The sequence below is a fragment of the Euwallacea similis genome, chromosome 9 (genome assembly GCF_039881205.1).
Source record: "Euwallacea similis isolate ESF13 chromosome 9, ESF131.1, whole genome shotgun sequence".
NCBI lineage: Eukaryota > Metazoa > Arthropoda > Insecta > Coleoptera > Curculionidae > Euwallacea > Euwallacea similis.
Genome location: NC_089617.1, coordinates 447,030 through 459,412, shown reverse-complemented (window position 1 = coordinate 459,412; position 12,383 = coordinate 447,030). Strand labels below are relative to the sequence as shown.

Genomic DNA, 12,383 nt, shown 5'->3' with positions numbered 1-12,383 from the left:
ACCGTGCGTTAATTAACTAACATTCAAATCCGGAATCAAACGTGTACATGCAATGGACCGGACAAATACTTTATGGTATTAACGAGCAAATCGAAGCGGGAACGCTGACAATGTGAAACAGGCTTAAAAACTATATTTTTGCACGAGACAAGAAATCCTTGTGAAGGTCGACATGTTGGAACACTCGGTGTGAGTTTCGGTTAATTATTTACTTTCAATGCAAGCGGTGGGCATTTGGTAGAACATTTTTCATCGCAATCGGTTTTATTCACTTTGATCGCGGGAGTGATAAAACTGTTTTGGTCCTGCGAAACGGACGCGACTTGGCTGGACGGATCCGGATCTAAATCCGACGAAAGTTTTTTGACTCTTTCAATGAACCCTCGTGAACGTCCACACTGACTACCAAAGCAGACTAAAATTACCTGGTGTTTCTGGGTTAAGGAGCTTATTAATAAATGCCCTCTCTTCGTCAAGTTCCTTACGAGACACATTCTGCTTATAAATTACCCTCTCTATGTATGAATATGTAAAAGAGATGCAACAGTGTTGCCTTATGACCCAATCTTATCTTCAATTAGATGTAATAGAGATGTAATTCAATGTAAATGACGGGTATTTGGTCTTAAATCGTTATTTATGGAAGTATATGCCTTTGTTGATATGAGCCACTGATGTAGATTCATGGCTTTCAATCTACGATGGTTCTTCGTTGGCCGAGTAAATTATACCTCCACTGTGGAGTAGGTTTCTACTGCGATGTGCCTTTTCAAACTTAACAATCAGCGTTTAATTGCAGGAATTTAAGGGCATTATGCTAAGAAGCGATACTTGGCCGATGACCTAACTAATTTGGGCGAGTAGGATATTTGAATGCGAGTTGGCTGAAAGGGCCAGGTGTTGCTCTTAACCTTTCGAAAATTGTCGAATTCTCATCAATATCCGCAGGGCATTAGACGAAAACTAAATACATAATAACTAGTAAATAAGACTAAAATTCCTTGAAATTTCGTAACTGAGGAACTTACGTTCAATAGATAACCTTTCTCCATAAAGATCCTCACGAGTCGCATTTTGCTTGTAAATTACCGCCTATATGCATGAATATGCAAAAGAGATGCAACACTGTTGCATTATGGCCCAATCTTATCTGCAATTAGATGTAATAAAGAAGTAATTGAAATTTCGAGCTCTCATCATCATCATTTCAGCAAATATCTACACACTACACAGGCTTAGTCTTGCAGGGAGTGGAAACTTGTTGCATAAGCATGCTTTCTGATGCTCAAGTTCAATTTGCGTTTACAAATAAAACGGATTAACGGATTTCTAAATAGATATCTGCAAGTTGTCTGCATTTTAGTGGAACTTCAATATCGGTTTTACGTCGACTGTACGATTAAAGCGCAACAAAGTAGGTGCATGTGTACAAAGGACCACTACTAAGTCCTATTGGAAACTTTGCGTAATCTGAACTTGCTAATGTATAATCAAGTGAGTTTTAATAATACTTCCAATTAATGCTCGTACGGCCCAACTGCTCGACTGGACGGCTACAAATGGAAAACATCCTAAAAGTACATTTTTTTTTTGTTAACTGCATTCATCCATAAGAAATAAGTATTTGGGTTATCTGGAAAGTTCAGCTCCTATTTTTTGCACCAATGTCTTCAGTTGCCACCCTGAGTGTGATAAACAGAGCATCAGAGCCAATACTAATTGAAATGAGGCACATTAACTGCGATCTAATACAGGGTGGCACACTCTCAACGCAACATAGTCCAAGCATTGCAGATAATGATTTTGGAACAGAACGGCGTGGTAGCGATGATAATGTCACGTCGATGGACTTAAATTATGTTTTTGAACTTGTGAGCGTCATGTGAGCGTTCCAGAAAGCAGCGCCGGTTCAAACGTGTTTCTTTTTTATTTACTCATGTAGAATAGCTTTGAACTGCCGTAACCTTTATTTACATTATGTTTCTTTCATTAATATCAGATTTATAAACACCGTTTTGAATTCAGGTCTGACATTAAGTTGGCAGTTTATGAATTTTATCACTTCAACTGCAAGTGCAGCGGATCTCCTCGTTCTCCTTTGCCACTTCTGCAATCAACGACAAATATCTATCAATAACGTTAATTTCCCCGTTTATATATGTATGTCGTTGTATGTGAAGTTGTGGCTAAGTCGCCGCTGAGCTACCGTCGAAGATAAACCAATTTTATCTTGTTGACGTTGGCGCTCGTAGCGAAACCGTAGCGTGGCGTCGTCGTCCAATGAAACCGCAATCCTAACCGCAATACGACGAGTTTGGAGCCCAAATTGAAATGTTTGATCCTTCTTTAACTCCATAGAACGACATAAGAACGTAACAATTTGGGGTATTAGGTACCTGTCAATCGCAGCCGACACTGTCATTGATTTTTTAGAGCTTAAAATAATGGGTTAAATTTTTTTGTTAGAGTACGCAACGTAATGCTAAATTCAACTTGGAGAATTTAAATTGTCCTGTGAAGCAGTGCTACGAGTACAGCGCAGACGTTGGAACCGAAGCCAAATCCAACGTCAAGCTAACTGAAGTCCATTTAGGTCCATATTTTGAAATAGACTATCCTCCCAGTTTGAATTAATTACATTTTCTACTTTGAATATTGATATTTTGAAAGAAAATCAAGCCGGGAAGGTTTGATTTTTTAAGGTATGTTGGTAGTAACCTCTCGGTCAGGTTATGTATGGTTTGCTGGGTTCTCTCTAGTAACCATCATTTAACCCTTCAAAAACTTTTGTTCTAAGAATTCATGGAACTCAAATTAACGAGAACCCCTCTTGCTAGCTCAATATCTATTTCAATGGTTATAAAAAAAAATTTGAAATTCGACAGCAAAGTTGTTGGTTAAAGTGTAGCTGTGGAAAAATTTCCCGGCTTCGACTCGCCGGGAAAAATATCACTTTGCGCCCTTAATACACAAGTTGCTATTGTATTAGATTCCATCATCCAGGTTTTTGGTGATGCACTGTTGTGTACGGTTCGATTTAGTTTCTTCCTGCCGCGATTCTTCTCTGATCGCTTCACTCCCATTCCTGTGGGTACTACCTGTTTGATGTTGTCTGTCTAGATTAGTTCAGGTTACTTTTCCGCATACTTATTTCGCATTTCAAGCTTCGATCCGCACTTCTTAATGTATTCGTATTTTTCCGTACAATTGCTCAACCTTGAAATGAATTTAGTGCACAATTTAAATTTAAAATGATATTCAAACACGATAAATTTCAGTACCACTTTCCATCCTACCAATTTGAATGCGTCTACTTAAGAATGCAAGTAATCTCCCTTTTAATGAACGCCCGATCGATTTATTTATTATCGGCTTTTATCGGCCGTTTGATCTTCGCCTAAAGTAAAATCTTAGGATACTCTCCGACAAGTAGTAATAAGTAACAATCACAACTTAGCAGGTTTATTAATTCTGGTCATCGTATTTTATTCAGCGAGGTCTTCGCGATTAAAATCTTTAATAGGAAATTATCGACAAGAAGTGTCACTTGACAAATTAGCTCTACAGGAATAATTTAAAAAGTGTCAGAGATCTACAGTTAATTCTCGGATTATGATATCATCAGGGTCGTGTAAATTTTTACCAATAAGTAAATACTCCTCTTAATTAGCATTATTAGCTTAAATTTGTTTTGAACGACGAGAACAATATTAAACGTGAAGAAGAGTGCTCATGAGGAAAGATTATTTACAATCTGGCCTTCAGACTGCCAGTACATTTTAAAATATAACGGTGATACTTGTATGGATTAAATTATTGCCTTAAACAATTTTTTCTGCCTTAATGAAAGAACCACCACCAAGTGTGTCTCTTATGGGTAATTACAGTATTAATTTAACTGAATTGATTACTGCGAGTCACGTTAACTGCTGGCTGGTACGGGAATAACAATTTCCAAGTGTGCATTGGATATTCACTTTCACATTAATGTTCGCATGTGATCAATTTTTCCAATCACAGGCAAAAGTAAAAGTAAACAACAAAATTATAGAAATATTATCAAATGGTTCGCTAATGCCTTTGAGAGAGCCGGCAGAGATTCAAACAGGAAGAAGCTTTGAGAAATTTTATTCTTTAAACGAATATTATGAACGGATGGTTAAATGGAGTGGAAAATGGAACAAGCAGTAATAATGGTGTTAGGTTCAGTTGTATAACTTAATTTTATACTCCACCTCTTGGAAAACAAGATAGGACAGTGCAAGCTGCGTTGTTGCTTCTCACGCACTTGACCAGGTATTATTAATCCCGTAAGTTTTAAAAAATGTAAAATTGAAGGTGAAATTTCAAAATCTGTTTAGGACACTCTTAAAGCTTCTCACAAAATCCAAAAATTTTATAATTTTAAAATAAATTTCTGATCTCTAGAGGAGAAAGTACAGAGTTAGCAGCAGCTCCTCTATCATTAACGAGATTCAGAATGTCATCCAATTTCATCAATAGCATTTGATATTTCTTAAGAAATTAAGAAGTTTTCAGATTTTTGAAACGGCCTGTGAAGAATGTATATTCTAAGCGTGTCCACTGTAGCTGTCCACGAGCTCACTGAAGAATCGCCTACATCTTCATTGATGTGGGAAATATGTGGAAAAACATGACAATTGCCCAAATATTTCAATCTCTCCTATTTCATAAATTATTTAAGATCGAAGATCATTTTCAATTCGAGAAGTTTGTAACTTATTAATTCTACAAAATGGCATCATTAAGCATGTCGTTAGACAGCTTTTGTAATTGCAACCTTGACAACTATTCTATTATAATACACACAGTAGAGATCCCTACTGAAGTTTCTTCCTGAAGTTCAGATTCCAATACCAGTCTTTATAAGTTTTTTTTTTGTATTTGATCAAGTGAAATTAAACTGACCTGATGAGAGCTAAGAGGCTCGAAACCAGTCCTCCGGATGTCGGTAATTTTATTTTCCTAGTAAGAACTTTATCGAAATGCCCTTTTACATGATGTTTACGTGTGTTCCTTATTTTGTTACACACATTCAATTTAAAGTTAAAAAAATCGGCGGCATTGCGGTAGCCTACAGAGTGACACAAGCTTGCGACCCATGAGACCAATTTATAATCACAATTTCATAATTCGTAAATATCTTGACATTTGTAGAACACAGCTTATTGTCCAACTGTGAAAATGAAAGCAGCCTTTCGCCATTAGGTCTAAAGCGAAACCAGATGTTCACGTTGCATGTACAAATTTGGATTTGTCTCCAAAGGAATGCATCTATTCACGTAAATGGTCAACGTTAGTCAACGTTGTTGTCTATTAGTAATACGTAAAGCGGGTCGGCTTAATTTCAAATTGCCTATTTTATTCATTTTTGACATTCGAATGTTGAAAGAAGATTTATCTGCTTTGCAATTCAACCAATCTATAAGCCTGCATCTCGCAGATGAAATGCAACATCCATCGTCAAATGACATATGCGGGTATAAAGTATACTTTTTAAACCCCAATCTTAAGAGCGTCTTCGGCGGCCGACAAGAACTTTGACGGGTTTTGCAACCTTAGAAAAGATATGATCTGAAACTCGCTCGAAAATGAGTTTTCACACTCGCGAGGTTTTACGATTAGTACCAAAGGATTCCCCTCGTGTGAAAAGTAATATTTTATGCTTGAGGAGGCCATGTTGACATTTGCGTTGATGATGAGCTTCATTTAATATGTACCAAGCACTCTGTGCTGTTTGCATGAGGAGCCTGACGCTTGAAAAGACACAATTTGCAGGTGGCAACCGTCCACGCTAATATCATGAAGAAAATGCAAAGTTTTACAGTGTTTGTTGATGTTACAAGTGGAGACACCCTTAGGCACACAACATATTCAGTTACAATGGCATGGTTTATTGCTAGCGACCAGGGATTCCTTCTAATCTAAAAAGATCTTCGAGACATTGTAGCATTTCAGGTATTATTGCGCTATTGCGTGTTTCAACTTTACATTTGTAAACGTTTGACTTTAGCAATAAATTTCAACATTTCCTTCAAATGGAAAAAAGCTTTAATATACGACAACTACCTGCTAGTGGAGCGTGATTAAAAAGCTCACGCGGCGAAAATTCCTCGCAAAGGCCACTCTCATAGGCTTGAATGGCTATTATGATATTTTTATAATAGTTGGCAGCTATATGCAACTGTACGACTTTGTTTTAGGTGGCAGGTTGTTATTACTTTAATTGGATTTTGTTGGACGTATAAGTTGGTACTGGGCACTGTTTCGTTATAGTTGAGTGCTATTCGATCACACAACCGGCGCTAAATACTAATAATAAGTTACCGGTCTAATTTGTTCCCTTCAAATCGTAGAGTTGGACCGGGGAGACAAAATCAGTTGATCGGGCAGGGACACTCAGTTGCTCCGAAACATGCCTGGGTTCTAATGTTCTAATAGGTCCCTTTGTGTTTTTTTTCGGTATCTATCAGAATGGGATTCTCGCTTCTAAAATTACCCCATGTTTAAAGTGGAAATGAAGCAAACCCAGCAATTTACAAGTAAACATTGCTGAAAAAACAGCACTTATAAAATTTCTATGAGTGTGTATTACTGTGGTTACAATTGTTGCTTAATAACGAAGTACCTGATTTCTAATGCAGAACAGGTGGTGAATGAAATTTTCACGATTACGTCACTCGGTCATGTAACAGCCAATAAAACTCAAGGGAGCGCCTACTCCTGACCAATGAGGGCTGCATTGCTGTGGACATGCCATAACTCCTAGTCTTTTCCTGAATATGGGTGAGGTGACGTCATTAGATGCAAAATCTGGAATTCTTATACGGAACCCGAAAATGTTCAAAACGAGCGTCTCGTAATGAGTAATCAACAGTTTTCACGATTTTGGCCAGAAGAATCCCGTTTTCTTGTTTCAACTAGTGGTTAATTACAAAGTTCAGTTATGTAGTGATTAAATAGTTCTGCTTGTGGAATTATTTGGTTAGAGTTGTCTCGAGGCTTGCTCTATTCGTCAGATCGCCTTTAGTGGTTCAAACGTTGAAAATTTTCCCCTCGAATTTCTCTCCAGAATCCTTCTTGTTACTGCCACTCCTACTTTCGGAGCTCTCACTGAGCTATAGCAAATTTATTATTTTACAAATTGCTGTCAGTTTCAACTAATCCATGTAAAACTGCAACATAATCACGAGGATAATAAATACTATTCCTACTCGCAAAGATTACTCTTTACCCGTTATGCTTAATACGGAAACTAGACTCAATCTAGGTGAAAACAATGCGCTAAAGCCCACTCGTGTGGAAGCTTCAAAGCATAATAAAGGCCATTAATATTTAATTACGGTGCTCTGCATTTTAAGCAACAAGCAACCAGCACCGTTTTCACGATCACTTAAACGTTGAGCATAAAATGTCAGCTTGAACAGGATAAAACAATAGTCTGCATGCACACGCGAACCATTTTGTGTTTAATTACATCATTTTTTATGCTCTTCACCTAGATCTAAGGTCGTACGTTATACCGGTCAAGAGATGCAGTCGATACAAGAAGGTTTTTATGCCTCATGGCTCTTGTTTCATTGATTCATCCTTGAACCAAGTTTTTGCTTAGGGATCAATTTGATTCAATGTCGCGAAAGAGATTTAGCAGTCTCCTTAATGGAAAAATGCAAATTGTTCGGATTTGAAAAACGCTGTTATTGTTTTTGAAGTCGCTATCAACTCATTATATTTATAACTTTATTCAGATTTGATACTTAATAAATTATACAGGATTACGAGGAATTATAATATTATACAGGGTGTCCATTGAATAGCCCTCGGACGCTTCGTGATGCGTCGCTTTTTGAGACTCCCTGTGAGTAGCCGTTAATTTTAAAATTTACCTTCATTAGCCTTACATACGTCCCCACAAATGATTTTTTTAATGAAATCACAGATAAACTCATGGGAATCCGAGGGGCTGCTAAATAGACGCCCTGTGTATATACGTTATGTTAATATCCTTTAGGAACTCACTTTAGGACCAACGCTAGTGACACCATGCCAATATATGCTTGGCTTATTTAAGCTACCTTTATAATACCGCGTAATTAACACACGCGATAAACAAGAATAGTCTCTAAGTTGTCAGTTAAACCCGGCTTGGATACTAAGCTTATGTCGGTGCAAATGATGGTTACATTTAAGCTCGGATTATGAAGCTGCGAAGAATATGGAGGCTACCGCCCCAGGATTATGCAGTCTCCAACTTTTAACGACATTCTTATTTACAGCATATTATGAGGTGCATTTTCTGTTATCCAAAATGACTAGGTCTCGTTTCTGGAGTTATGAGAGTCCATCACATTTTACGAATCAATGAACACACTTTCGAACTCCAGTTTGGCGCGGTGTTATTCAAACATGTGAACGTATGTACCTTTCAATCAGTGGGTAAATTCCCACGGCACATTTGACCGGTGCAAATGTGCCTGTTCTGAACTGCGAAATTGAATACCGTTGCCTGCCACAAACACAGGGATGTGTATACAGTTTTCTTTTATTATTTTAACTGCGGTACTCTGTGTTTAACATGTCTTTTGAAGGCGTTCCGAATTATCTATCACAAAATTTTCTCAGCGAGAGTAACGTAGCCTTAGTATAATATTACTTTTCAACGGCAATCAGGGATTTGTCTACCGCTACCTAGGACACCGTATGAGCTTGAAATGCCAGGGCAATGTTTTTTCTTAAAAAACCCTTAGCTTTAGTCTTTTAGAGGAATATGACCGTCTTTTTCGTTTTCAGCAAATAACTCTTAAGCTATTGCCGCAGTTTTAACAAAATATTACTTAAAAATTATATATTTTGAGTATAATCTTCCTCAATCTCCTGTTACAACAGGAGTTGAGAACCTAAAGCTATGGTAAGCTTTAAAATTTTAATGGAATGTTGAAAAACGTACTTTACACATGTTGATTGTTTAGCGTGTAACAAAAAAAGCTAAAGTTACTCAACAATAACATTGCCAAAAGCAATTTAAAACTGAATTAATAACTAATAATATCAGGTAACCTTAAGCGGCAGCGCCGCACTGAACGTGGTCGACAAAAAGGAATTTATTTTATTTATTTTTGTTATGATAATTTTTTGCAATTCCTTAACGCCCGATAACTGATAAAACCTGACCTTTTGTTAGTACGAGAATTTAGTCCGACTCATTAATAGTACCACTTGAAAATGTATTATATTCTTTACGCGAATATCATGCTTTCGATGCGTGGAGAGGGGTTCGAAAATACCGAAGAAGCGAGGCGCGTTTGTGCCATCGTTATCCAGAAAGGAAACTTCCAGCTCGACAAACATTTGTTCAAGTTTTCCCAATGGTTTCTGGATACAGGTCAACAGAGAAAAGTCGGTCCTAAAGTTGCAGAACAAGTTTTAAATTTTGTCGAAGAGGATTCGATAAAGAGTTCGCGGAATAGAGCATGCATGGACTCGAGTGGGAGACATTTCGAATATTTATTGGACTAAAAACAATAATAAATTTGTTTTTTATCGTGATGTGAGTGATGCAAAATGTGTAACGTAACATGTTATGCTAATTAGAGGTGACAACAACAATTTAAAGGTAAATGGCTTTTCAAAATAATAAAATAACAATCACATGTTTAAACTATATAAATTTGGTATGTTTTGTTAATTATGTGCTGCAGAACGTATCAGGCCCAAAAAACAATGTTCTTTGTTTTCCGGGGAAATGGTTGCGTTTACGATCCCTGGTATAGGGAACATTTTTATTTCAAATGACGTTCTTCGTCGATGGGTAAATTTACGGAAGTTATTTCCCTAACACCATGCATAAACCCATTATTTAAAACGCAATTAAAAACGATTGAATTATCGCCATTTGTAGGATATCATTTCAGCTTAAAACCAGTAATAACAGTGCCGACATTTGTCGTTGTTTCCGTCATCAATCTGCTGTGAAAGTTTCAACTCATTTATCTCGTAATGTGCTGAAACAATGATCTCACAATCAGTATGATCTAACTTACATTACTTTCAATTTTGGAAACCAGTTTTCAGTTGCCAGATTAATATATCGGCCTAGTTATTAAATTACTACATTAGGTTACCTAATGCTTCATGTACACCTTTTTAATTTTTTTTTATTGGGAGCGATTTAAATTTAAAATGCCACTTTAAATTGGTGTTTAATTGCGGCTTTTAACGATATCACACAGAAGGCGGCTAGTTATTAATCATTGCATTTAAGGGCAATTTGTTGGATATTTCATCTATATCAGTAAGCTTTGTATCCCGGGTTACGGAGCCGTCGTCAGGTGGTCTATCAAACCATAATTGAGCATTTTATATTGACGAAAAAGGTTTTGAACAACTTTCTCTTCTTCTCCTTGATACCAATCATCACCACTAATCACATCACCATTGCAGATCACCTAATCATCGCCAACGCAAAATATGAAAAAAGGCGTATTTAACTGAGGTTTACTGGTAATTTTGTGATTATGAATATTATATTTTTGTCGTTATGCGTAATATTGTAATTAAGGAGATTTGAAATTGAATAGTGTGGGCCTGCAACAATCCTTCTAACCATCCACAGGGAACCTAAATTTAGAAATTCAACCAGTTTAGCTGCCAGTAAATAAATCATTTAAATTAATCCATTTTGTAAAATTTATAGCTTAATTTCCATATTAAACGCTGGTGCAATATTGTGCCCACAACATCAACGAAACCAGTTTGCTAAATGAACATATTAGATTACCATTAAGCCACCTACATTTCAATTATTGTTATTAGATACAATATTCATTGAATCAATTTTAAGAACAAATTTTGTTAATCCGTGCTCCTTAGGGCAACAAAAACCAATAAGAAAACTTCAGTTAAAATACACTGCCGACCCTTCGAATTATCATATATTTGACACTTTCAGAGGCACCCATAGAAGACTGTGAGGTTGTGATGTGAGGAGGACTGATTAAGTGACCCATATGTTAGAAAGGACGAGATGCCCAGTGCAGAGGTCACCCGGTCTGACTCTAACCGGTCAGATGCTTCGCAAAGACCCAGGGTGTCCTTTAATAGGGATGTTCATGTGAAACGAATCGGTAGGAAACGAGTCTTTTTGTTCCTAACGAATCTAACGATCGCAATATAACCCTTAATAACTTGTAATTTGTTTCCTTAATAGATTAATAATCATCTAATCAAGAATTACTTTGAAGTAAAAGCTTGGTGTGGCTAATTGTAGATAGAAGCAATAACTGGCATATATTTACATAACTTTGCTTGTTTCGGAGAATATTCCGTAAAATACATTTTGAGGTCAGTAATTAGGCAAAAAAATTGAATCTATTTTAACTTTTTCACATTAATTTTATCAATTTTCCAGTCTTCAAATTGCTTATAAATTCTCGTTCTTTCTTATTAGCATCATATGTTTTTAACAAATAGTAGCGATCTTGGACTTTCAATGTCCCATAATTATAGAGTATTTATATTTATCTTGCTATATTACTAGTACACGTCTATTAACTCACCTATATTATTAATAAGTTTGAATTTCCCTTGAAGACGGTCAAGATATTTCGCTTTTTTGCTTTCGCTCTGATGATCAGTTTCAGTTTTGTCATCTTCATTACCGTCATTTTTTGTACTGGTTAGAAGTAAATGGTTATAGTCTCCATAGCCAAAGTACTATTTTGCCATTAAAATTGAAAAACTTTTATAATAACTCAGTGCATTTCTGAAGAAGATGAAGGCAGATGCGACGAATTATAAATGGTCAACAAAAAAAAAGTGATGAATAACAGTCTAATACAATCCAAAACATGCTAAAATAAATAACGATATAAAATTGCTATTAATAAATGGTGGTGGAAGGATTAAATTTCTAATGGTTTTTGTCTTATTCCATTTTAACTTTTACCTCTATATGATATTGATATATCTCCAAAGAAACCGTGTCCAAGGTGAAACTTTCACATCTGACAATACAAAATTGCTTCACATTTAATTCATTCTCAGTCCGTTAGTATTTGTTGAAGAATCGACTCTGATGGTTTTTTTCACTTTGCGAATTTGGCTAGAGTTTAAATAAAGTGAAATTTCCTATGGAGCTCTGTCAAAAGAGAAACTTTCTTCGATCAGAAACTATGACATGAAGCAGTAAGTGCCCATTGGAGGATATATTCTCCAACAAATTGTCTCGAATGTGAAACTTTTATGTCTAGCAATAGAATCTGCTTTACAGGTTACTAATTTCTCATTGAGTAATTCATGAAGAATGAACTGGAAAAGTAATTGTTGTTTCAAAACATACGATTGAACCCCTGTGTGTTTGGACA

At 36.3% G+C, this 12,383-nt stretch overlaps 2 protein-coding genes across 3 annotated transcripts in view; both read left to right on the top strand.

Annotated features, from left to right (window-relative positions):
• Cdk5 (Cyclin-dependent kinase 5) overlaps positions 1–12,383 on the top strand; it is a 115,224-nt gene that overhangs the window by 29,952 nt on the left and 72,889 nt on the right. The window lies entirely within an intron of this gene.
• The window catches only part of blo (bloated), a 64,013-nt gene that overhangs the window by 26,417 nt on the left and 25,213 nt on the right, over positions 1–12,383 (top strand). For both annotated transcript variants that reach the window (XM_066393119.1, XM_066393120.1), the window contains exon 3: positions 10,970–11,144. In XM_066393119.1, the coding sequence (XP_066249216.1) occupies positions 11,045–11,144 (100 nt within the window). In that variant the 5' untranslated portion in view covers positions 10,970–11,044. The remainder of the gene's footprint in view (positions 1–10,969; positions 11,145–12,383) is intronic.